We start from the raw sequence: 26,853 nt of genomic DNA on the forward strand, positions 1-26,853 counted from the left end.
CCATCTAGTGGCCGAAAACTGTCATCGCTCCTCACATTGTCAGCCCCTCAGTCAGTGGGAGTTACACGGGGTAATACGAGTGACTTTGTGGGTTCATGTGGTTCAGTTGGACAAAGAGATCAAAAACAGAGGTGGGCGTACTCGCTTTGCTGCAGGGGTAAACCCCACTTTGGCTGGAGCAGTGACTTAGTAAGGATGAACATGCAAAAGGTTTGTGCACAAGTTGGATGAAAAATTGATTTATTGTGCTTGTGAAAATGAAGATCTGAACAGGCAGGTAAACGATTGGCTGTTGTTACATAATCGAGCAATAGTTTCTTGGTAAGTTCCGCTGCCTTAACTCAAAATAGTTTCCTCGTGTACTTGATGTGAACATGTGCAGTTTATAAACAATACAATTGATCGTATAATCGCTCAAAAGAGCAACAGTGTTCCAATCTCAGAGGTTTTGAAACACAAAAAACTTAAGATAAAAACAAGTACTCTAGTTCTTGAAAGACTGAAGATAAGAAATCGAACACCGGGTCACTGAGGTATTAACTAAAATCATTCCTTAAGATCACAAAAGCCAAATAAATTAATATGTTGCAATATAAAACAAATATAAAAATCTGAATATAAAATATAAAATAATACCTATGATAAAATAACAACCTAGACTCCACCCCACAATCTTTGACCTGTGGTAACCTCACCCTTCTTCATTCTGAGGCTTTGCATAGATGCTAACTTTTTAAGTAAGTTTTAAAATCAAAAGAAATAAAACAACTCTTCCACTAATGTTTCAGATGAATAAAAAGAAGGAAGACGCTGACTAAACAAATATTCTATGCATGGGTGCTATCCCGGATCCTCAAACAGGTCACATGACCAGAAAATCTACACAGTGCCATTAATGGAGAACTAAAGGGCCAACAGTTAATTTGGTTCAGGGAACACTGATCTCAATACAACAGCATGTGTCTGGCTTACTAGTCAGCATCTGCAAACTGATCTGGCACACTGGGCAGCTTGAAGCAGGACCACTTGACAGGACATGGGTGGTGTGTGGCCGGGCTGTAATGGGCTGTCACCTTTGGGGGGACTATGTCCGTTTGCTTAAGTGTCATATCCCGCAAAGCAAAATGGAGCACATCTTCTGGACCTAGAAGAGGCACAAAATACTGGTAAAACAGCTGCACTAGGCCTGACCCAAATCCTATAAATAGGATTGGAGAAAAAGAGCTGGTAGATACGGTAAATTTCAGACTGTCTGTAACATCAGTGTACGGTTGAGTGTGAATATAGTACTGTGGAATTTTGTGATATGTGTTTGTGTGTGTGTGTGTGTATATATGTATACTTTTTTTTTACCATATGGTTGATTACCAAAACACATTTTATCCCAGCCGGTGAGTTTGATCTCAGAGGTCTCATTCTCCCAGTCTTCCTCCTCTTGTGGTGGCATGAAAGGGACTGCAGAGACAACTTCAGTTTTTCTACAAAAGTTGACATGTGACATGTTATAGCTCATTTGCTCGGTCTGTCCAATTACTGCTAAACAACAGTGTATTGTTTTACAGGACATTTTGTGGAGGACTAAAAAAAAAAAAATCTATTACCCCTACTTCTATTGTTTTTATACATTTTTTATTTATATTTTTTGTATTCTTATGCAACAACCAGAGGTACATAAAAATTTCACTGTAATTATGTTACAAATAAACTTTAATTGAATTTATCTCAAAACCAATCATAACATCATTCTCTAATCAGAATTAGTCCATAAGACTATTTCCCAAAATGTTAAAAGATTCCTGCACTAATCTGAATTGCATGACTCTTGCATTCATTCAGCTGAATTACTTCAACACGCGCCTACCTCATGATATGGCACTTCCGCGTCCTCTAAAGCAAGTATCCAACATTTTAAACATATTTATAAGTCTGAAAAGCATTTAAGCCCCCTTTAAAAGCAGTTATCACGAGGAGGAGGCTCACCTTTTCCTGTGCCAGTATTTCTTCTTCCTTCTCTGCATCGTCACTGCTGCTGATGGAGTTGACTCTGGTGTCACTTGGCCTGAATCACTGGGCAGGGCAACAGTGTCTAGACTCGCAGCCCCATTGATCGAGGAACAACGTGAACCGTCTCTGCTGCTGACCCCACCAGCTGCTGTGGGACAAGTCACAGCTGAAATCATAGTTCCTTGTTTCCTAAATGTCCTTGGGGGCGCTGCTTTTGTACTCCGGCCTTTGTACCCATGGTTAATATAACCATTAACCATGCACTGTGGTTTGGTACCATTTGGTATGCCAGCTGGTGTGCCCTTCCTGATTCTGGCGGCAGGAGCTGGGTAGCCATTATGAGCAGCAGCTCCATTAACTAAACCTGTGCCTGGGGCCTGACCGGCGTCCACACCATTTGCTGTACAGGTGTCGCGATGTGTTTCTCTTCTTCTGTCCTCAAAGGTCATACCATTCAGAGGCATCACGTCACCTGTAACATAAAGAGGGAGGTTTGATATAATGGAGCAGAAGAGCTGGAGAGAGCAAAAGTCATCAGAAATATAATCTAACTAACCGATTTTTGCATTGATATTACCAATAACCGTAGATATTTGTGCAAATATTATTTCTGGGTTGGACTGGTCAAAACTAACAGTCTAATAAACCAACACAATAATAAACACGGTACATTAAACCAACACCTTCTGCTGGAAAGTATACTAAAAGGAAAACACGAATTGTTATGGGTTTGTGTATTTGTCAGTACAGTACTTCTTGATACACTTTAATGAATCCCAATATGTTTTCAATGAAACTCTCTGAGATGTGCACCTAGACAACATTATGTGACTGTGATTGAAAGATACAGAGACAACAGTGACTCCATAACATTTCAAGTGAAAAAATATGGTTGATGTTGTTAAAACTCTTCATCCACCTGCTTAAACAACATGATTTCTCTGCAACGAAGATAAAATAATCAAAACTTTGTGCATGTTCAAAGACACCAATGGATCACACAGTTTCACAAAGAGTCATCTTCATGTGAGCACTGCACTTTTTACTCCCATGCCAGCATATGAGGTGTTTTAATCCTCTGATGGAAAATAGTTCCCTGGATGCGCTTATTTGAATAATATTCATGCTAGAGCCCGGCTATTTCACAGAATAACAGATTTTATTTTTATGACCCATTTTCTAAGCTACAGTGGTAACAAATGGACTTCGGGCCGGTTGCCAGTGGACTAATGCACTGTTGGTTTTGGACTTCAGAGTCCAGCTTCATCTTTTCTGAGCTTCAAGAGTACTGTTCTCATCCAGTTGTTTAATACAGTGAGCTGAATAAGGTGAGTCAGTAATCAGATATCAGGGCTCCAGACTGACCCTAAAAGGGAGCATTTTGCCCCTAAAATTTGAGACGGAAGTAAATTTTTCATCTACTTGCTCATGTGCAACCAGTGAATTTGCTATTTTTCTTTTCTCAGTGGTAAAACACAGAAGGGGAAACTCAAAGATTACAAGTAGCAGGCAAATGTTTGAAGACCATGAATGAAAAGGTAAATAATGAGAGAAATGTGAATATTTGCTTTGCAAGCACCTAGCTATAGGCTACGATGTGCACCTCTACATTTTCTGCTTCTATCCTAGTAAAAAAAAACTTAATCCGGAGCCCTGTGATATAAATCCCTCATGCTGGGCAACATTTACATTTTGAATGCTTGCATTATATTACTGCTTCATCATTGTGTGACTGTGTTGTTGTTGCTAAGCATCACCAGGTAGATTTTCCTCTCTCCCTCCTCTGTTCTTTGCAAAGATTGTGTAGTTGTTTTTAAAATGACAATCAGTGGTAAATTGCGGCCAACCTCGTAGTAATACTTTTAGGCTACCTGTGCCTCCTCAGCTCCAGGTGGATGCTAACGTATTAGCCACCTGCTAACAGCGCCCGCGAGCTACCGGCAGGCGACAATTACTGCGCGTGACTACGGTGACAACAATAAACAATAAAACTGAACAAAACCAATCCTGTAATTTGACGCTAGCTGGTAAATTCTTTCATTTTAACCAGTGAAATCTCACCTGTCCTGTAGTCTGAAGCCGGGGACACACCTCTTCCACCTGTAGCTCCGGGGCACGCGGAGGGGGTGCAGCAGCAGCATGAGCCGGTGGGCTTGAGGCGGTGGGTGGCGCCACAACGCAGAAGAGAAACGCCATGTTTGTTAAAGGGGCTAATGTTCTTTTCTTTTCTTTTTTAAAAATGCGTTTTATATCCAGTTCAAAACAGACTACAAAGTGTTCTGAGTCTGACCATCTAACACCGACCCAAATAATAAAATACCCTTGCACTACACAGGAATGATTCTGCAAGACATCAATCCCTATCCAACAGCTTGTGATGGGAACAGTTTACAGCACAAGGCCTGTAGTGTTTCTATTGAGATGTTTTTGCTTCCTGCATATTTTTGGCCAAATTCTTTTTGCCCCAGTCATATGCCATATGCCATATGCAGGCCTACACTGCTTTACATCATTTGAAAGATTTTTTTTTTATGGGATGTAGGCCCTACAGTAGATCCAGCTCTTGCTTTCACTCATTAGTTTTTCAATTTTAGGAATCATACGTGCCATCTCTCAACGTGATTGACCAAAAAAAGAAGAAGAAGCATTTATTAAAGACATAATATAAATGTGTGTCAACACACTTGACTCACTGAGTGCCCCTGAAATGTGTGTAGCCTAATCACTGAAAGAAAGCAGACACAATAATAAAACTGTAATTGAGAATTTGGAATAACTTGTAGTCTATTCAGTTCAAAAAGAACAAAATAAATGTTTACATGGTTTAGAAATGACAGTTTATTTTATAAATGGGCATGGGCAAAAAAAAAAGAAAACAGTAAAATGATGAAATTTCATGAGACAGTATCACAGCCAAAGTATTTTTTATTGCCATTTCTACATTGCATTGGATAGCCCTAATGATTTAAAATTTAAGCTACAAATAATGAGTTTGTGGTAGCTCAATGTACTGTTCATTTTTTTTAAAATCTAGGATGGCACAAGCAACTATAGAGTGAAAGGGTTCATGAGGCAAAACAGGACACAAGTCAGCAGGTACTGTACTGGTAAATAAGTCAATATAGCTCATAATGCTCACCATTTAATTATTGTTAGGAAGACAGTTTACGACCATATAAAAAGCCAGTTTAAAGCAAACCTAATAGCCAGAAGGAGACCTTCTAACAAAAAGCTGAGAAATGCAACTAAACATCTCCCACTGCATAAAAAATTATTACAATGACAAAATATTCCCAAATTACTAGCCTGGCTTGCGTACCTTACAGAGCATTGTGCTATACTGCTTTTCTAATAGGACACCTAAGCAATCACAAGTTCCTCTGTGATAAAACTGTATAAAATAGTATCAATCTGAAAAAGAGTGGTGAGTGGCACATGAATACAAATTATCACTATATAATTACAACATTTACAAGTCAAGAAAATATGTGAGACACAGACATACAGTGTACCTCCAAAAACTATCTATATAGCAACATCGTCTTGAAAAATGTCCTCAAAAAGGCACAGACAGAAGAAAAGGTGAACCATGCAAAAAGAAACAATACGTTTTTTTGTGCAAGGAAGCAAAACTCAAGTTTAGAGTAATTACATTAACACAGCAGATTGTAATTGTTTCCCCTCTAAAACAATGACCCCCTCATTACAGTACAGAATACTGTACACATGTTGCAACTTAATCAAGTACAGATTTTGAATTCAAAAAGCCTTTTTGGCCACACACAAAGTGTAATATCAAGTTGTACATTCATGGTATTTACAGAGAGTTTCACAGAACCATCGGGGCATGAACTACAATCTGTGATCTGCAGGCTTTAATGAGATGATCCAGTCGTTTGCACCAAATGTGATGGACGCTCACATCCACTATCTGAGCACATAAAGACAGGTTATTCAGTAAAACCATGTTACAATGGCTACCAGTCACTCTGATGGAAATCCACCATACATCCTGTACATTCATATCTTTACATTTCTGTGCAACATCATTGGGTCTATTGCTAGCAAAAGAGCATCTTTTGAAGTCCCTGCTTTGCTAGCAAGTAGCAGCCATGGAAGTTACAGTTTAAAGACACTCCTTGGTTGCAGCCGTAAAGTGACACTCATCTGCGACTCATCCCAACCAACTTAAGGGCCACTTCTCGGTGACAATATTCACCATTGGACTGATTGACACTGCAAGTGCTATTTCAAAGATCCTGGAAGACATGTTCTCAAGAATAAACAAAAAACATTAATCCTTACCTCCTATAAACCCTCAAAGACTTCACTAAAACTTTCTTTTACAAGCATCCACGGTTTGTCATCTGACTCCCCACCTCTTTAAAAAAACAAAACAACACTGTTGCTTAATTCATTGTTTTCAGCTTATAATCAAGGCATTCTCCTTTTCTTTCTCTAACCACTTCTGCCTCTCACTTCTCCTTTTAACACCTGCTTGTTCAAGTATGTCACATGCTTTCGGAGAACACACCTACATGATTGGGGAGAAGAGACTGGCAGTTTACAGATCAGGCAACAGTGGACTGACCTGCCTTCATGTCCGTCTCATTCAGGTTGTCTGTCTGCTTGCCAGGTGTTTCTCTCTATGTCGTACCAAGCTGTTGGTGACTATGACACCAAGATACAGTAGAATCCACATCAGACTTCTGACATTGTTCCAGTTTTGATGCCCAACTACATTATGTCCAGTGTAGCCTACTACATCAAGCGTGTTGAATGCAGGATATTACTGGAAAGAAATCACCAGTTTTGTCTGCATGAGATCAAAATTGTAACAGTAACTAAAGTTCACAGCATAGACAGAATAAAAACAAAACAGAGTAGATCGAGTTGAAGAGTCACAGTAGTATGACCTGAAGTCTGCCAGCGATCACTGGTTCTAGTTCTGTGTAGGATCACAGGAAGTTTCCTTCCTGCCACAAACAGCAGGGGGCGATGCATGTCTATTTATACGTCCCTGGTCCCAAGACAAGCTCTGTCTCTCTCTGCTTTCCTGCACAGACTCCCGACTCGAGTTGCAGCTTCTGACCAAACAACTGGAATGATCCTCATTCTCCGAGTCCAAGAAATGAGTCTCATTCCAGTTGAGTCACTGCTAGTTTTTGATTTCAAGGATGGAGGGGTTATGGTCCAGGATGGACAGGATGATTTTGTCCATGTACTGTCGCAGACGTAAATTGATTTCTTCCTGCTCCTTCAGGGCCTCCATTAACTGTGAAAAAAGTATGTCAAACACAATTTCATTTCAGTATAGTCCTACTAATTGTATTGCCACACAAGAGCTCCTTATTGAATCCCAAGAGGGTGTGGACCCAATACATGCAGTAATATACTGTTAAATATTGACAACACAAAAATGATCGTACTGTATGAGGACTGTGTATAAATTATATACTTGCAAATAATTCATTTTTATGCATGGAAAGTTTATTTCCATGGCAGTGTCCAGCATGTAGCCTGTGTATGATAGGCACAATGGATTCAAATCAACAACAGTGTAATACTGTATCTAGAACACTCACGCTGAGATATGTCCTGAAATATACTTATGCTCCAAGTACTGCACATAAAGATCCCATAAACCAGCTCCACTGAAGAAACTAAGTGGTTGCAGAACAGTCGACCTTTGCAGCTGCAGCATTGTTTTACAGTAAAATTACCATTTTCTGTGTCATATAAGAGTAATGTAACTGCACTGGATATAGTATGTACAGTGTAGTGTATATATTTGAATGGTTTTCACCTGGTCTCTGGAGGCATTATCTATCTCTGCAGCCAGAGACTGGGCCTTGGTCTGTGTGGCAAACAGGTTCTTTGCTTCATATAGGCTGAGGCTGAGAATCTGACCATTGAGCTCCTCGTTTTGCTCCCTCAGCTTCTGGTTCTCCTAAAAATACAGAATCAGGGTGGGAGAGGCAGGGGAGATAGGGGAGAGATAGGAAGCGAATGAGAGATGGGTATCTGGACCACACAGGGGATGATAATGTGTGTGTTTGTGTGTTTTTTTTTAATGGCCACTACTCAAGCCGCACTCAACCCATACACCAAAACACTGCACTTGGTACCTCATCCAGCAGCCAACACAGCAATGGACATCTATTTTGGCAACACCTACAGGACATAACATGGGTTATGTGTGTTACAGAACAAACTGTTCCCCTGCTTTGTCGGGTGTGTTATGAAAGCTCCATGATTAAGTTGCCTTCGAGTGCTGACAAGAGGTCAGTTTGCTTCACCCTTGTTTACCCTAAACCATTAGTAGGGGGGGCTGCAGCACTGACCCCAATTCAGCCTTGGCAAGTTCACTCTACTCCATTGTGATTAGTTGTTAATTGGGAGGTCAAAGGTCACAGAAACAATTTTACCATCAGACCAGGACGGAGCCAAGCCCCGGACAACACCAGGTGCTGGAATTCAGGGGGAAGAAAGTCCTGGGACACAAATCGCTGGACACACACATACAGACATTTACAGAGGCGCACAGGCAAGTATGAGATAATGAGTTTACCCTTCTTGCGAATGTTACAGGGCAGCGGCTGTATACACAGCTTCATAATTTGTCCAGCCACGGACATTCACATTGAATTGTTGTACAACTAAAACTGCTGGATCTGATAGAAAGAAAGACATAAAAAGTATCTGCAGATTGAAGATGGTATGAAACTATTATTATCTGCCCCCTTCTTGCTTGCCTGCACTTAGTGTGACAAGTTTGGCTCAAGGCTACAGGGGGCCATGGACCTTATCATCTCAAGTCCCTGATAAAATGCACACACTGTGCAAATCAGCAATTCTCACTGACTGGGTATGTATCACTTACAGTTACCTCAAGGCCTGATGCCGTGGTAACTTTTCTTCTTTATATCCTCCTTTCTTTTGGCCCAGGAACTTGGAAGCATAATTTCTAATTCATTCCATCACATGTGAGTCAGACACAGCTTCAAAGAGGGTTAATATCTGCTTTGCTTTCACTAGTCTTATCACAGAGGACATCTGAAAAACACTTGTCTGTACTTCCTTATTTCCCATGTTTACTTTGCACTAATACACTGAGCAGAGACTACTGTGACATTTGTATTTCTAACTATGGCTAACTATGGTAGATGCCTGTTTCTAGGAACATTGAAAGTAAAGAGGCGGGAAGACATATAAAAGATATTCTGTGTCCGCTATGGCTGACATTCTTTTTGTTATAATAATTTTTGATTAAGTTAAGCTTGACTGGATTCTCTATTACATTACCAACAGTACATCATGTCGAGGACAGTGCTACTTTTAAAATGTTTATGGTAATGGGAAGAACCAACAAGATTGGCTGTGATCTCTACCAGCCCCTTACCCCACTGATCATGTACTTCCTAAATTTAGGTAGAAATGATCACAGTGTGTATCCCTGGTCCACCCACAAAAACACCAAAATTGGTCTTTATTTTCTAAATGTACCACACTTTGGTTTCCTCTGGCAGGGAAAAGCAATTTATTGTGGTAATGGGAACCACTCCATGTAAGAGCAAGGTTAAGTGCACCGAGTTCTGCAGGGATAAATATAACACAGGTATGGATCTATGAACTGTATCATCTGAATCATTGTGCAGGTTTATCCTGTGGGAGCTTCAGAATTTGTTGTAATGTAAGTGCAATATACTGTTTCAGTGCTACAATTGTGCCTTTTATGGAAAAAAAATTATGGATGGCCAAAAATGCAAAGCTGTAATTTGGTTGTTGTGCCTGAAAGACTTCTTTGTAGAAATATTACAGGGATTAGCTGAATTACATTTTTTAGTGTGATTACAAAATTGCGGTGAGAGTCAGAGAAGCACTACAGAGTACAGTATGTATATAATGCTAAGACTGAGACACACTATGAAAATCAAGAAGAGGATAACAGTGAGCAGAAATTATTTCTTCTATGTTTTGAGTAAAAAACAAAAACGGTCACCCAAAACACTTAAATAACACTATCTTTAAATAACAAGAATCCAATCCTGAATCTATGCATGTGAGAGCCTCTTACAATCATCTCAGCATCTCAAAGCACACTCAGTACACAGACACCCCTCACAAACACTACCTACTGTAGTTACGTACTGATCATGCACAACAAAGTACTTGAAAAGAGCCTTTCATCAGTACCTGCTTGAGTCTCTTGACCTCGTGCTCTAGCTCCACCTCCCTGGTCCTGCTGTTGAAATCCACCAGGCTGGAGGAGGAGGTGCGGCTGCGGCCAGGCCTTTCTGCCTCCAGCTTGAATACCTGCAAATGTTCCAGCTCTCGGCGCAGGTCCTCTATCAGCTATGTAAGAGATAAAGGATGGATGAAAAATGTTATATAATGTCACTGCAGTTATTTGTAGGTGTCTGAGGTGACATAACTGCTGTGAGACAGAGAAGTGTCAGAGACAGGAAATAAAATGAGCAGTCAAACAAACAACCTTGCCTGTGTGTGTGTGTGTGTGTGTGTGTGTGTGTGTGTGTGTGTGTGCGCGCGTATGTATGATTGCATAAAACAATGCCACCCACCTCCTGCATGGCTTCCTTTTCTTTCTGAAACTGGAGTCTATTCTGCCTCAGTTTGTCCATCATTTTCCTGTAGAGGTCCATCTCGTCCTTCAGGCGCAGACTGGTGTCCTCTAACTTGTCAGTCATTCTTTGCTTCTCCTGTGCATAGCAACACAGACGCGCAGGCACAGTTATGGTTTAAGTTTGTAATGTTTTACCGTGTTTCGGTTATTTCTATTCTATTTACAGACTCTTTTAGATATATCTGGGGCAGCGGTGGCTCAGGTAAATCAGGTCATCAAATAAATCAGATTGATGATTTGACCTCCAGTCCGTATGTCCTTGGGCAAGACACTGAACCTGTAAGTGCCCCGGATAGCTGTTCCATATGTGTACGAGTGTGTGTATGGGCATGATGCATGACTGTGTGAACAACTGGGTGAACATAATAAGTACGCAGAAGCACTTTGGACAAAATGTTAATCAATCACACTGTGAGAGATTTAGCATTCTGTCAAAAAAATAAATAAATCTGTATACGTTTTCTGTGACACCTTTGATTTAACAAAATGCACTTCACGACTTTCAAGTTTGGAGTCATTTACATTTGCCATCTTAAAATGGAGGTGTGGCTCGACACCCAGCAACTGTGTTTATCATCTCATCCTGTAAATACAGTTCCTCATAATCTGTGGCAGTATGTTTGTGCACATACTCAGCAATATTTGACTAGGCCTACTATGTAACAAACCTGACATTTTGGAAAATTAGCAAAATGTGAAAATTGCAAAGATCTTGAATGTCAGAAAGAGAAACAAGCAGTCATACCTGATATTAACTCTAATATAAATGCTAAAGTTAAGACTGAATAGAGAAAATACATGATAAAAGAAAGAAAACGCTAAGAAAAGTAAGTATGGCTTACCTCATCCAGTTTCTCTGTCTGCGACTTGAGGCGGTTCATGTTAAAAGATATTTCATTGTTCTCCTCCTCCAATTGCTTAACTCTAAAAAACACAAATTCCAGTCTGTCAGTGTACTTTTATATACATAGCATAAGTGTGTCTCACAGGCGGCTAGGGCACTGTTTTATGCAAACAACCACAGCACATCCAGAGGCAGCTTCAAACCCCAGGAGAAATCCCTGCGCTCTGTTTAGCATACAGATATATATTCTGTATTTTCAACAACCAAGGGGATTTATCTTTATCTTATATTTATCTTAAATCTGCTTGGTCTGATTCCAACATATTAAGAAGTGCTCTTTTATCTCAAATGTATATCAGCTTCATTAATACAACACTGATGCATTTAGAAACAATCAAAACCTATGTAAACTACATTGACATTGAAGAGTATGTTAATGTGTTTGTGTACGTATGTTTCTCACCGGTTAGTCAGCAGCTCTGTCTGTGTGCTCATGTCTCTCTCCATCTTGCTGTACGCCTCTCGATGTCGTCTTAGCTCCTCCTGCAGATTTTGTTCTGCTCGTGTCTCCTGGTCCTTCAGCTGCTCTTCCAGCTCATGAACCCTGAGATGATGAATATGCCAGAAAAAATTTAATTAATACACCGTCATAATTAGGCTAAAAAAAGAATTTGATTTGATTTAAGAATGATCTGTTGGTGCAGTTCAGGGATACAAACTTTTATTCTAAAATAAATCTAATGTATTTCTGAAACCCAGCTTTTAGACTGTACCTGTGCACTAGTTGTGTGTTGTCCTGCTTCAGCTTGGACTTGACTTCACTGCTCGTCAGAATTTCATTCTCCAGTTCTGCCACCTTCTTCTCCAGAAAACTCACCTGATGGAAACAGACACAAATCTCTGAAAGCTGGATTTACACTATTAACATAATCAAGTTTGATAATTATATTCTGATATTTATAATGCCAAATGATCCACTTGTCATTCTGCTTATTGTGTCCAATAAAGCCAGAAATCATTTAAAGGGATATTTCAACATTTTGGCAAATTCGCCTATTGCCATAACCCCTATAGTTTTAGGAGTAGGTTCATTACCTTTAATTGTCGAACAAGTTGTGACCTGCACATTCGCTACACTATGAAATAATAATCTGATCTATGGAGCTTTTCCTCAGTCGATGTGAGGGTCTAAGGGCAGAGGATGTTGTTATGATGCCATGTAAAGCCCTTTGAGACAAACTGTTCGTAAAAACGGGCTATACAAATAAAATTGCCTTGCCTTGCCTAATGTATAATATATAACATTACGACACTTGAAGCAAATACTCAGAACTACTTGCTTTTGAAATCACTCCGGCCAGCAGCCATGTCTGAAAGATAGCTTCGGTTACGCATTTGCCTCGAAAATAACTGCGTCTCCTAATGTTCCATTATTATTTCCCTGGTGAATGTGCAGATCACAACTTGTCCACGAGAGTTTTTCTGATTGTGTATTTAGTTTGATGAGGGAAACGTGGAAATACTTGCAGCTCACGTCTCTCCCCCACCGATCTAAAATCAGCTTGCACCGACAATTAAAGGTAATGAACCTACTCCTAAGACTATAGAGATAGGCGAATTTGCCAAAATGTTGAAATATCCCTTTAAAATAATGTGAAACTCAATATACCTATGTCTTAGCACAAAACAACATCATTTTACCAAATGTGCAATTTTTTAAGGTTTTGAGTGTTTGAAAATTGTAAACAACATTCATATATTCCTTTATTTTGCAGACGTAAGAGGAATCCTGACAGGGATCATGCAAATTAGCATTTTCAACTGAGGCTGTGCATCCACCAGGAACATGTCCTCACCCTCTGTGATTTTAGTGCCAACTGTGTAAAGCTGAGGGAGAGATATTTATTCTTTTATGGGTTTTCAGTGATCACGTGCAAATAGCAAGTGCTAGAACTTCAATTATTTTGTGGAAGAATTTAGCTAAATAGAAGTCTATTGACAAAGCTCAACGTATGGCTGCACACACACACACACACACACGCACATATGGACACAGACGTATTCATACCTTTTCATTGATGTCGATGTCACAGGAATCAATGCTGTCTCGGAAAAGATCCTCCGTACTGCCATTACTGCTGCTCAAGTTGCTGTTGTGGAGCAGCTGCCTGCTCAGACACACAGGGATACACAATCTTTAGAGGAAGAACAATAATAAATAGATCCAGGTGAGAACCAGCAAGCTCCAGGTGCGCGTGTGTGTGAGAGAGAGTGAGCGAGCGAGAGACTGAAAGTAAGGCTCCTTTGCCCTGCAGAAATTTTACTGCAAGATGGATGATATAGGACAGAGCCGAGAGAAGGGGAAGCCGGCAAACAGAATTAAAATTAGTACACGCAGAGGCACACACATTTTGTTTAGAAGCATAAGAAAGACACCCACACTGGTGTGTGTGTGTATATTTGACTGTGTCAAGTGTGACATCCATGCTGCCAACTACAGCTGCCTCCTTTCTCACTGATGGAATTATTTGAGAACTCCATTACTGAGATTAACAATATGGAGAGGAGAGGAGAGGAGAGGAGAGGAGAGGAGAGGAGAGGAGAGGAGAGGAGAGGAGAGGAGAGGAGAGGAGAGGAGAGGAGTGGAGAGGAGAAGAGGAGAAATAACAGAAAGTATAGATAAAGAGAGCAATAAAGTGAACGACATAATCAAAGCAGGCAGAGAGGACAGTAGAAGGAAGAGGGCGAGAGCCAAACCGTATATTGAATACATAGATCAGGACTGACAGGGCATTTTCACTCTGTCACTATAACTCAGTTACTGTGGGTGGAAATAGGACAAAAGCCTAGATACAAAACATCTCAGCCAGGCCAAGAAGTGTCTGCCCCATGAAAAGCTGACATCCAGACTCTTTTCCTCAGCTCCAGCACAAAAACAAAAGATTCTACAGCATGCTTGGTTACAGACCAGATTAATTTCATCGAGACATCCTGTGTTTTCTCTGACAAAACTCGTTAGTAATTAACCCGGCTGTTAGAGCACAATGGTCGGCCAGCAGAGTGATAAGAAAGCAGTGGCTGCTAATCTCGTATGTGTGTGTCTGTGTCAACAAATAGAGCAAACACGTGCAGCACAGGTTGTATAATGCATAAACACACAAATGAGTGACCTACACACACACACAGTCACAGGTAAGCGACCTACCTTCCAAAAGCAGTGCTGGAGATTTTCCTGTTGGGGCTACAGAGGGGAAAAAAATGGAGACATTATTTTACAGTGAATTGCTACTGATATGTCTAGACTCACAGCTCAACAATACACTGGAAATAACTGCTGATGGCAATTAAGATTCTGGCTATTCTGTTTGACAGTACGATACATTGGAGACAGATAGAGAAAAGAAACACTGAAGGACACGTCAATGTTAATACAATTTCACTCCAGGTTCAGTGAGCAGGGGGTTGTGTTTGTTCAGCAACTGTCTCAGAGGGAATAAAAACTCAAGATCTCTCTCAGTCAGAGAGTTTTCCTTTGGGTTAACAGATTTAGCAAACACACCGCTGGGTCATACAAAATATCAGATGGTGTAGACAGAAAACTGATATCATCATTAACCCTATGCACAAAAGGGAGGGGTTTGATAAACTGGCAAAGTTGTTCAAAATATGTCAGTCTAATGTGCACAAATACAACAAAGATCCTAGTCACATTCGTGTGAAATAGCTTTGTGCATGTCTCTGCCTGTGTTGTGTCAATCCAAGTTTGTTAGTTCATAATGATTATGATGTCGGTGGTTGATCATGTCATGTTCTTATCTCGCTAATTAGAATTACTGCCTAGCAGTCGTATGTCTCTGCCGTCCAGTCACGTTGCAGGAAATATGATGACAATCTCCCCTTCTGTTCCTGAGTTGCAGCTCTGAATAATGCCCAGAGGTGTTTGATGTTACAGTGAAGCTGACCTTTAACCTTTTGGATGTCATCACTTCATCATTTTATCCTGTTAGACATTTGTGTTAAATTGTGTCATGATTAGCCTATGACTTCTTGAGTGATGGCCAAATAAATGTTTAGAAATGTCACAATGACCTTTCAGCTGACCAAATTCTGACCAGTTCATCCTTGAGCACTGGTGAGTGTTTGAGCCAAATTTGGTGAAATTTCCTCAAGACGTTACTAAAATACTGCGTTCATGAGAGTGTGACTGACGGATGGACAACCTGAAAACATAAGCCATGGAGGCATAAACAGCAAAACCCTCATACATAGATTTTCTCACATTCACACATTCAGTTCAACCCTGCTTCGTCAACCAAACTGTGAAGGAGAACAACTGAAGAAACACAAATGTAAGATTCAGGGTGAAACAATATCAAGAGGTTTTTTTGTTTTGTTTTTTGTTTTCAAGTATATTTTTGGGGGCTTTTTTGCCTTTAATGGATAAGAGAGTTGAGATGTGTAAAAGGGACAAAACTATGTGAAGTAGAATTACAATACAGTAGACTTTATTTTCAGTCTCTGAACTCAAAAGCTCAAAACTGCCACATTTATTATTAAACATTTTTGTACATGTATCCTTGACCCATACTCTTGTGTACAAAATCAATTAATTGAAGATCTTTTCAAGCTGTGCTACAAAACGTTTAACATCCCCGGTGACAGTACTACAGCTCAGAAGTTACATGTAAACACACATGGAACAGCTCCCAAAAGTCAACACTGGGCCGGATTTACTAAGATCCCAGATAGCGGGCGCTATATTGTTTGCGTCCGCTATAATATTGCGAGTTTGGTTATGCACGCAAAACAGGTGATCTACTAAGAGTAACCCGCTAAATGAAAACACGTGCAAACCGCAATATGTAAATGAGGGTTTTGCGCGTGGTAATCGTTTCCGCCATGGAGAGTGTGGACAGAGAGCTGGACGGACGAAGGGACAGAATGACATTTGATCCGATGCATAATGACAGCATGTGTGTTCATCTCTCTCGCGCTCTGTTTAGATAAATAAACACAAATCGCTACAGGGCCCAACTCGTCATATAGTGACGAACAGGCAGCAGCTGCAGCGACAATCACACACCTGTATGTGTGTGTGTGTGTGTGTGTGTGTGTGTGCCGCCCATGATCGAGTGGATTAATAGAGAGCTCAGGTAGGACACACGGATCTAAACGCTCTGACCACCGACCAGAGGGATTAAAGACGGGTGAAAGCAGCGGTGACGTGTCTCAGTCCGGGACCGGGACCGAGAGACGGAGCTGAGCAGCCAGGTACTGGAGAGGAGAGGAGAGGAGAGGAGCGCACTGCAGGACAGACGTGCCCCGTGCGTAACGGCGCGTAAAAGACTTTTAACACGGCTGAAAAACTATTACAGAATTACCCAGACGTGAGGAAATGCAGAGATGTAAGATCACGGGGCTCTGACAGGTATCAAATCAATAAACGCATACGTTTTGGCAAAGTTGTATCAGTTAGTACATGGTTTTCAGACGTGGTGAATAAAGACGCAAAAACAGCCACCGCAATCTCTTCCTGGTTTGGTAAATCACATTGCACGCGCTAAATAAATCAATTTGCATCTACTCCTCCCAATATTCTGCACGTTCTGGCTGAAACGCCCAGATTTACATATTCATCAAGGCAAACACGCTAAATGGATCGCACGTGCTATTTTGCCCGTGTGAGGGACGCAATCCTCGGTGCGTCCGGTTAGTAGATCAGGTTCCACATGTGTTTGCGCGTGCAATCACGTTTGCACACGTTTTAATACACGCAAACCTTTAGTAAATCCGGCCCTAAGTGAGATATACAACACTTAGGATACTTAACATTAATGGGTATGTAATATTCTCCTATGTGGTCTAAAGCAGACTAATTCCCCATGGCTATTACTCAAGCTCCAATGAGGGCAATTTAATTAAACAAAATGGGATAAATAAGTTTGGCAATGATCCATTAAATACTCCACGCTGCTTAGTGGCAGTGCTCCTTCATCTGTCCATTCTGAATCCCTTCAGTCTTGCCTGGAATCCATCACCCTCTGGATTGATCTCACGGGTGCCCCGTTTTGTTTGTCAGGCACTTTCACATCTGTTCACAGGACCTACAACGCGTTTCATAAAATTAACCTCCCTTTTCAAAATCGATTCCCGGCACCATTTGATTCACTTACTCTGTGCTCAGAAAGAAATTTTTGTGATCGATACACTTTCATTTACACCCCACTTACACTCTCATTATTGCTCTTTCCACTCTAACTCTTTCTTTCTGCCTATCTCTTCTTCATTATTCATAATGGAAAAGCATAAGTCTAACAAGGAGACCCATGTTGGATTATGAAACAGTCTCTCTGGGGGGAAATCCTGCAGAGTCAGCAGAGGGTAATAAAGAGAAATAGTGACTTTGCAATACTTGCTGTATTCAAAAACATTATTATACTAAATGTATTGTTGTCAAATGAGCCTGTGTCTGTGTGTGTGAGTGTGTGCACTTGAGCTTGCAGGTAGACCGTGCAGCTATTAATGGTTACCTGGGATTATGCCTCTAATAATAGTCTCCCTATTACAGCGGTGTGAGGTAAGCATGGGAGCGACAGTCTTATATAACAATCAATTAGTCTTTGCGTGAGCTTGTGTGTGTGTGTGTGTGTGCACATCAGAGACGAAGATGATGTGTTTGTTTGTGCATGAAACAAGAGAACCACTTTAAACACCTCTGTACGAATATTACATAATTCTAATTAAATTATACTAAATAAACAGCCATCAAAATAGTAACCCCTGAGTCACCCTCACCAACGAACCTCAAATTCCTCTGTGTAGATGCTAAACATATAACAGTTTTTGTTTCTGTTTCTATTAAACAATTTAAATTACTGCCTTTCATGTATCATGGCTAAAATGACCTACAAAATGAATGCTAATTCTCCACAGAAGTATGTCATGTAGTATGTTTTATTCTCCAAATTGAAGCTTTTGCTTTGGGGAAGTGAAGCTGCTCCAGTTTAATGCACCATGTGGAAAGACTATTGGATTCAGTTGAAATAAAACTGGAGGGGAGAACTGCAGTCAGCAAATATATGCTAGTGATTTGATTTGACGGGATAACAGCCAATGTACATTGGTCAGCGGGAAAGGTTTGAGGAGAGCTAAAGGCTAAAGGCTGCACAAACATTCCTCCCTGGCTGTGTGGGGTTTGTGTAATTTGTGTTTGGCTTTGTGATTATGTCCTACCTGTTGGCCTTCAGATTTTTGAGGCGGGCCTCCAGGTCATTCAGCAGGTTGACCTTTTTGCTGCACTGAGAACAGTAGACATCCATCAGTTCACCGGTGTAATGCTGACGCACCTTACGAGGAGTTTGGCCTGCACTGTAAACACACACAGACACATAGTTGTTGTTTTGTTTTTTTTATCTGTAGATGAAAACAATTGGAGGAATTTATTTTGAGTAATTTCAAATTGAACTGGCTTTGATCACATGAGAGCATGAGACCATGTAGTCTGTGCCAAGACACCTTGAAATCTGATCAGGCAACATGAAAATAACAGCAATAAAAATTAAACCTAAACAGAAAAAAAAAATAATAATACAGGGCAAGATGTCAAAAATGACTCCTTTACTACAAAGGTCCTCAGTATTGATACAAAATGAATATTTGACTCTAGAAATACAACAGTATGAAGTTTAATGTATTATAATGGGTTGTCAACTTTTATGTCCAAATCAGGACATAAAAATGATGACCTCATTTACAGATCTGTTGCCAAAATAAACAATAGCCATAATGCATTATACTGTACCTATCGCGGTTTTACAAGCGCTCCCTGATTTTGTTACAGTTTCCAGTAACTCTCACAAATCTCTTCATTTCCTCCAAGAGCCCTGTTTATGCTGAAGTCAAAACAGCTCACAGCCGAGTTCAAGAATCTCAACTTTTAAACTGATGACTTGGGAGGATTTTTTTTGGTTCAGGGGCACTACATCAAAACCAGCAAGTGTAGCTACCTTTAACCCACTTTGTACGATAACTTCACTTCTTTCTCATGCTGAGTAGTCTAATACTTCTTGTAAATCTGGGCCTCATTTTGAATTTAAATCTCCATGCCAACTCCATTTGGAGAGTTTTGTCTGCTTGGTATGCGTGGAAGGAGCATGGAGCTGTATTGCCAGTCTATCAGCCGGGAGACTTAATCCCATTAAATACAGGCCTTTGATGAATATTAATGTGGCCTTAAGGGCAAGAACTCCTAAGATACACTACAGTCAAGACCCAGAATAATATGAGTCAGGTAATGATTCTGCAGAGGCTCAAGTAAATTATATTTAACAAAGTTGAAACTGGTCAGTATTTTACATTTTGACTTATCATGACTAAAAAGCGAACAAGCCTGCACAGTGGTTCCAAACCCCATAGCTCAGCTATGGGCTACGAGAAAATGTCACTCTGAAAGAAGACAGATGAAGGCTGCACAGTAATTATATACATTTGCATACATTCAAATTTTATATACCTTTGAACAAAGATAGTCAGTGTATAAGGTTGTCAAAACTGTCATTATTCACTTTGCTATTCAGCACATGCAGAGTAGGAGAAAGAGTCTGACAACTCTTGAGGAGGTGGGGCAGAAGCTTTCATATCAGTGACTTATATTGTCTTCATAAACTAGGAAGTGCCAGCAGTTTTTATTAGTCCAGTACCATATTAATATGTGACCAAGTATTCAAACATTTTCTCTCGTACCTCGAGGGGACAGATGAGCCAAGGTCAGAGTATCCGTTGGTACGAGTCTCGTCGTCTGGACAGGGGCTGCTGAGAGTGTAGTCTGGTTCGTCCCCCTCCCCGTAGTCCTCAAACTGCTCCTCGTTCAGAGAGGCTGAGGAACGTGTTGATAGGTCAGAGGTCACTGAGATGCTAGTGTGACCACACCTAAGCAAAAAGAGGTGGAGGTTGGTATCACTCACTTTGTATTCATTATCTTAATTTTAGGGGTCAAATCAAAACAAAAGGCACCGCTTGAGTGCCTTTGTACTACAAATGATTTTCATCTGAAATTAAGCATGACACATGATTACAAAGTAACTTGTTATCTTATCATCACACACTTCTATTTGATTTCAGAAGAGAATATCTTGTAGACACATCTAATAGCTCGGCACAAAGGAGCTCTGCAACAAAGAGCAAATTCTGATTTAGAGACAAGAGAGGAAAATGTGGAGCAGAGCTTACTTCTCCCCAGGGAAAAACAGATCTCCCAGTGCGTCTTCCTTGTCGCCTGGTCTGATCGGCCCGTCGGAGGTGTCTGAGCCTTGGGTGCTTTCCACAGCACTGTCTCTGTCGGATTCCCTCTCCCTGCCCTCGTCTGCCACCTCCTCCTCAGGCTCCTCCACCTCTCCCGGGAACAGCTGGCACTCAGGGACGGGGTCAGGAAAGGCCCGCGTGCACATGATGACCGGACAAAGCCGCTCCTCCTCACCACTCTGGAGAAAGACCACGGGAGAGAGGGGGTTGAAGGAGACACAGAGTTTATGATGAGTAGAAAGAAATAGAATAAAAACTGACTATAACAACAGAGACATTTAAGAGCTTGGGAACAGCTGTATTATACAGTGTCTCTTGACTGGTTAGGTTTGGTTGCTCCAGGTAATGTGGTTAACACTTGTAGATTAAGTTCCCAGTGGGGGTCTGGAGAGCTATAGAGGGGTGAAAGGGTCATAGGTTATAGGTCACAGGTCCTGCTCCATCTAGTTTCACTCTATAGCGGCTGAACTCTAGTCTGATGCAACAGAGAACAAGGACTTATCTCAGCATGACTGAACAACTGAACAATAGAGCACAGTGAAGGAGGGGGGCAGGTGAGAGAGACAAGAGAGAGAGGAGGGTGAGTGACACGCTGGGTAACAGTGAATAACAGAGATGGAGAGAAATAGACATGTATCAAAGTGTCTGAAAAGTGTGAAAAAGAAAAAAACAAACAGGAAACAAGTGGGGAGATGAAAGCACGAACTAAGCCAAAAATTAGTAGCAGTAAAGTGAGATTATAGAGGAGAGTTAGATAGGTGAGAAACAAAGATGTAAGTGAGGCAGAGAGACAGCAACACAGCTAGAAGACGGTCAGGTAATTATTGGACAACATTACAGGCATGATAATGAGAGATTTCAGCAACTAAAATGACTGAAACTATAAAGCCATTGACAGAAATCCTGTATATCATATTTGTAATCCCATAACCAACCAACCACAAGCACACATCACCCACACACCAAAGTTCATGCTTACATACAATCAAGTCAAAAAGTAGCCAGTCAACGTTTTGACTGGGGATCTGCACTTTTACAAATAGCCAACATGGGGTCTGAAGTAACACAGGAGGATAAAGGTCTCATAGCATTCTTTCGACCAGCCCCTTTTATTTCCCTGCAGCAGAAAAAGAAACACAGTGTGTGGTAAGGAAATAAGCTGTCCCCCCACGTGGAAGCTACCACAACAATACAGAAACTTGAACAAGCCGAGGCAGTGGGTAGCCTGTCACCTGTTGAGCTTATTGTTAGAATGAGAGGAGGTTTTTCATAAGCAGTGCTAGCTCTCATGATATGCGAGTATAAAGAAACAATATTAGAAGAAAAATCAAAATTCAGTACACTAATATAGGCTGAACATGCGAAGGATGCCCAAACATTGTGACTATGTTAGACTGAAACATGAAATGGAAATGCTGATTTCAAGCTGTTACAATGCTACCATACAGTCAAACTCTGTAGATCATACTTTCATTTTTAAAAACTTAAAGCAGAAGTAAGTGATATATTTGTGTTAATATAAGTCTTAAATAGTTATATCTTCCGACAGCAATCACTTACATAGAGTGTTTGGTCTGAAACACGGGTCTGTCAGTCACTCTGCTCTGCTCTGAGCCGAGGAGAAAACATTTATCGTATCCTACAGTTTTTATCCAATGAGGAGAGAGAACGGCATGCAGGGCTGTGTGTGCAGCCAAGGGACGCCGTGAATGTGGTGACGTAGGGACGAGGACTGTTATGGTGCGTTCAAGGCAGCCCGTAACTCGTGTTTTTCCAACCTGTGAAGTCGTACCAGTTCGATCTGGTACGAGTTCACGGGTCGGAAGTTACGAGTGGCCGTTATAGTAACTTTCACAGGTAAAACAGGTCGGAAAAACACGAGTGGGTTGCCTGGAACGCTACAAAGTCGTAAGTTGTGACTTGAAGCTGTAATTTACGGTTTCAAAAGCTGGCCTGGAACGCAGCATTAGCCAAAACGACCGGATCGCTTACTTCTGCTTTAATTGTGCTACACTGATACAATATAAAAACCAAATGCTGTATATAATTACAACCTGGCTGCTCTATTTGAAAAGTTTCATTGTCTCTTTTTCAGGTGAACGTTTGCCAGAATCAAGTAGCCTACTGTACCCTTGGAGAGGAAAAGAGATGATACAAACTGACTAGTCAAGTACCAGTTTCAGGAGAACAGAAGCACATGTGCCATTATTTAAGCTGCCAATTAAAGCTTCCCTTGTTTCGGGCAAAGACACTGATGGACAGTAACATCCTACAGCATGTGTGTATGTGAGTGTCTATGTGTGTGTGCTTGTACTTCTATTTTTGTGAGGTCAAGTCTGAGTTGGGAATGAGGACATTCTGACCAATTATTATCACCAATTCAAAGGGTCGTTGAAGGGTTAAGACTTGGCTTTAGGCTGAGGTTAGGGTAAGGGGGTAGGGAATGCATTATGGCAATGAGAGTCCTCACAAAGACAGAGGTACAAGTATGTGTGTGTGTGTTTACAGTATGCCTCTACTCTGTGATGCCGGCTCCAGCACAGCCTGGGGGCTCTAACTGCCAGAGCCTACAGAGTGTTTGGAGTTGCCTGATTCCCCCGAGCACAAACACAACTAGCCTGCCAAACAGCGTCCAACCAGCCAGTGGCTTTGAACTGAGGACGCTGAGATCTGCTGTGCTTTTAACTACAGTGGTGCTGCCTGTAGCCTGAAGGGCCTTCAAATCCACTTTGGCCAAAGGAGGATTTCTATTGCTGTTAAATGTTTGCTTTAGACAAATCAGTGTGTATTTGAGTGCTTTCTTTGCGGGCTCAAATTAAAAAAAAAATCAACACTAGATACAATGAAAATGTGCTCATCTCAAGTACTACAAATTAATGAATCTAATTCAATGCTTTTGGCGCCCTATAGTAGTAATTTATACCAAATTTTTTTATCATCTGCAATAATTTGTACTTCATATGAACACGTTGCCTTTTTCAGATGTAAAAGATACAAACAGCTTTATATCATTACTCTGTCTGCACAGCATACGTCGTACATATCTTTTCATATTTAAGTTTAGATAAAATAGGATAGAGAATAATTTTGAGATCTGTCTGTGAGTCTGTTGCTGCAGGGTCTGACCTAGTTAAAATGCAGACATCCGATCATTCCTTCTCTGTTCTTTCTCCTGCTCTCCCAGGTGAGACCAGTGTCAGAGAAGGAAAAGATAGAGATGGAGACAAAGAGGAAAATTCAGTCTCCTTTACTGAGATTCAAGCTGAGTGAACAGACTTTTGCTCCGTGTTTGTAGTCTGGTTGTGTGTTATTTTAGTATGGCGATGTGAGTGTGTGGACAGCATGTGCTGTAGTGAACTATAGCCACGAGAGTGTGTGCATATGTGTGAATGCTTTCCTTGTGCAAGTGCTGCACTGTTCAATCATTGCTGAATCACCCACGTCACAAATTTAGTATGTAATTTATTACATGTCATGTGTATTTGAATAAGCATGTTTTTTCTGAAAACACTCTCTGGAAAAGTCACACACCTGAGGTCAAACACAAAGATTGTCAACGCACATTATTCAGATAAAGATTGTGCAGCATGAATAGTTATGTATGAGATACACGAACACAGCCAGGCTCTCCGGGAACAATGTATTATTTAATCCATGCCGCAATCGAAACGTATAAGAAGTGAGAAGAAAAGAGATAAAGGGACAGAACATCAAGAGCAGAGGAGGACACTTTTTACTTCTCTCTGGACAGCTGAAGTGAGTTAGAGAGACAATTACACATCAAGTGGAGAGAGAGAGAGATGAAAAGAAAGGGAGACAGGTGGTAGAGCAGAGGAAAGACCAGTGGCAAACTAAAGTTGCTACTAAAAACAGCGGCAACAGAAACACTTCAACTTTAGAAATCTTTTTGAAGTAACTGAATGAGTAATTAACCTCAGCTGAATGGCAATGGAACATGGACGTTTATGTAATGTGAATGATGACTACCAATGGTGAGTCCTGAAACCTGACTAATGTGTCAGACATGCTACAGTTGTTGAGTAACACTGTGGGGGACGACAGTGTAGAAATAGTGAGATGCAAATGATGTCATTGCTTTTCAGTTACTGGTACAATACTGGTTACCAGGGAGCCCATTATACAATAATCAAAGTAAAGACATTGTACAAAACAGGTGAGAGGGAGGCAAACATGCACAGAGGGAGATAAAATGTATTGTATGTATTTCTCCTTCCCATAATCATTTGCAAGTTTCCTTCCTCTGATGTGACCTCTAGTCACTTTAATAACCCAACTGTTATCATTTCTTTCATTTCTTTATTTATTGAATTGGGACAGTGCACATTCATCAACACTGACACATTAAGCATCAGTGTAAATGTGCCGGACTTAGCACAACTGCTAAATTTCAGCCGCAGTCCCTGGATCAATGATGCAAATTTGTCATGGACAGCTAGTTTTGAAAGGAAACTAAAGAGGAAATGTAGACAACCGACCTGGCACATTCAAGCAAAATTGAGTCATAATTACCAGTTAGACCTATGATTTACCAAGGTGAGTCTGTCCTCCCAGAAAGAAGGGAAATTCAGCAAAAGCTTCCATGTTTATTTCCAAGAACAAAGCCCTTGAGTTCATTCATGAATTATACTGGGAACAAAGCAGGAAGTAAGGGGACAGTGATAAAGTTGTCATGGAGGAGGATGGGTCAACAAAACACTGGATCACTGTTGGTTTAATCAAGCATACTAGTCTTGTTACACTGGAACCTTACATGCACACACGTACAATACACAGACACGCACACAGACTTACAGGGAAGTGACGTGAACTAATGACTTGCTGTAAGGAATTGGGTAATTATTCTGAGGTTAATCCCTCTCTCAGTCATCAAAGGCCCAAACTCTGTATCAAGTGGAACAACAAGACTAAAACCTAAGTTTTTGATTGGATGGTCAATGTATGAAATTGAGAACATGCTTGAAAACTGTTGCAGATGTTGATTTTTTCTGAACTGGAGGGTAGTATAATAACCTTTAGTCTTGACGAGGAGAAGAAGGCAGCCCAAGTAAACAATAACAACGACAACACAGGTCCATCATGACTTATGGACAAAAAAATCACATCAAAAGTGATGTTTGGAGATATTTTGTGTTAAGCATAGATCAGCAGGGACAAGTTATAGACAACCAATAGCCAGCATGTCATAGAAAAGAGGAAAAAACCTCACATTTATATTAAAGCAGAAGTAAGTGATCCGGTCGTTTTCGCTAATGCTGCGTTCCAGGCAGGCTTTTGAAATCGTAAATTACAGCTTCAAGTCACAACTTACGACTTTGTAGCGTTCCAGGCAACCCACTCGTGTTTTTCCGACCTGTTTTACCGGTGAAAGTCACTATAACGGCCACTCGTAACTTCCGACCGGTGAACTCGTACCAGATCGAACTGGTACGACTTCACGGTCGGAAAATACGAGTTTCCTTGAACGCACCATAACAGTCCTCGTCCCTACGTCGCCACATTCACGGCGTTCTTTGGCTGCACACACAGCCCTGCATGCCGTTCTCTCTCCTCATTGGATAAAAACTGTAGGATACGATAAATGTTTTCTCCTCGACTCAGAGCAGAGCAGAGTGACTGACAGACCCGTGTTTCAGACCAAACACTCTATGTAAGTGATTGCTGTCGGAAGATATAACTATTTAAGACTTATATTAACACAAATATATCACTTACTTCTGCTTTAAGCTCCAAGACAGCTCAAAACTGAGTGAGTAAGGCCAGTTTCAGTTGTTAACTTTATTGAAGCAACATGCCGTATGATGCTATTGTTTGTGAATTAAAACAGATGAGCTACACTCTACACACACACGCTGATACACTCTGCAAGTCTAATGTTAGTGTGTTGTCTGGCCTAACATAGCAACAGCTCTTAACATGACCTTAGTGCTCACAACATCTGTAGGCTACAGCCATATACAGATTCTTCTTGTGACTTTTTAAATTAAAAGTTTCAAAAGTTTCACACCGTTTCCTCACCGACAATCTGTTTTCTGTCTTTGGT

The 26,853-nt window shown here is 40.8% G+C and overlaps 2 protein-coding genes across 5 annotated transcripts in view; both read right to left on the reverse strand.

The window, feature by feature from the left end:
- Positions 1 to 223: 223 nt before the first annotated feature.
- Positions 224 to 4,124, reverse strand: LOC146991576 (uncharacterized). The gene is made up of 4 exons (XM_085791655.1): positions 4,066 to 4,124; positions 1,981 to 2,476; positions 1,354 to 1,478; positions 224 to 1,144 (listed from the first exon to the last, which is right to left on the reverse strand). The coding sequence occupies exons 2-4, from the start codon at positions 2,466 to 2,468 to the stop codon at positions 972 to 974; spliced, it is 786 nt and encodes a 261-aa protein (XP_085647781.1). The 5' UTR covers positions 2,469 to 2,476; positions 4,066 to 4,124; the 3' UTR covers positions 224 to 971.
- A 1,006-nt stretch (positions 4,125 to 5,130) lies between these two features.
- rab11fip4b (RAB11 family interacting protein 4 (class II) b) overlaps positions 5,131 to 26,853 on the reverse strand; it is a 59,833-nt gene continuing 38,110 nt past the window's right edge. For 2 of the 4 annotated variants that reach the window (XM_085774771.1, XM_085774790.1), the window contains 13 exons: positions 20,721 to 20,971; positions 20,235 to 20,420; positions 18,726 to 18,860; positions 14,698 to 14,733; positions 13,561 to 13,660; positions 12,266 to 12,369; positions 11,956 to 12,096; positions 11,491 to 11,572; positions 10,587 to 10,724; positions 10,201 to 10,359; positions 8,433 to 8,513; positions 7,811 to 7,954; positions 5,131 to 7,279 (listed from right to left, as the gene is read on the reverse strand). In XM_085774771.1, coding sequence (XP_085630897.1) covers positions 7,163 to 7,279; positions 7,811 to 7,954; positions 8,433 to 8,513; positions 10,201 to 10,359; positions 10,587 to 10,724; positions 11,491 to 11,572; positions 11,956 to 12,096; positions 12,266 to 12,369; positions 13,561 to 13,660; positions 14,698 to 14,733; positions 18,726 to 18,860; positions 20,235 to 20,420; positions 20,721 to 20,971 — 1,674 coding nt within the window. In that variant the 3' untranslated portion in view covers positions 5,131 to 7,162. The remainder of the gene's footprint in view (positions 7,280 to 7,810; positions 7,955 to 8,432; positions 8,514 to 10,200; positions 10,360 to 10,586; positions 10,725 to 11,490; positions 11,573 to 11,955; positions 12,097 to 12,265; positions 12,370 to 13,560; positions 13,661 to 14,697; positions 14,734 to 18,725; positions 18,861 to 20,234; positions 20,421 to 20,720; positions 20,972 to 26,853) is intronic. The other 2 variants (XM_085774781.1, XM_085774798.1) reach the window with 1 other exon arrangement.

This window comes from Trachurus japonicus, chromosome 1 (assembly GCF_045865225.1).
Source record: "Trachurus japonicus isolate A0001 chromosome 1, Traja_1.0".
Taxonomy (NCBI): domain Eukaryota; kingdom Metazoa; phylum Chordata; class Actinopteri; order Carangiformes; family Carangidae; genus Trachurus; species Trachurus japonicus.

Excerpts from the sequence above, each read along its gene's own strand:
- LOC146991576 (XM_085791655.1), bottom strand. The coding sequence starts at position 2,468 with ATGCCTCTGAATGGTATGACCTTTGAGGACAGAAGAAGAGAAACACAT. Across the intron at positions 1,479-1,980 it reads AAATACTGGCACAGGAAAAG|AAAAACTGAAGTTGTCTCTG; the intron begins GTGAGCCTCCTC and ends CAACTTTTGTAG. Across the intron at positions 1,145-1,353 it reads TTTTGGTAATCAACCATATG|GTCCAGAAGATGTGCTCCAT; the intron begins GTAAAAAAAAAG and ends TGCCTCTTCTAG.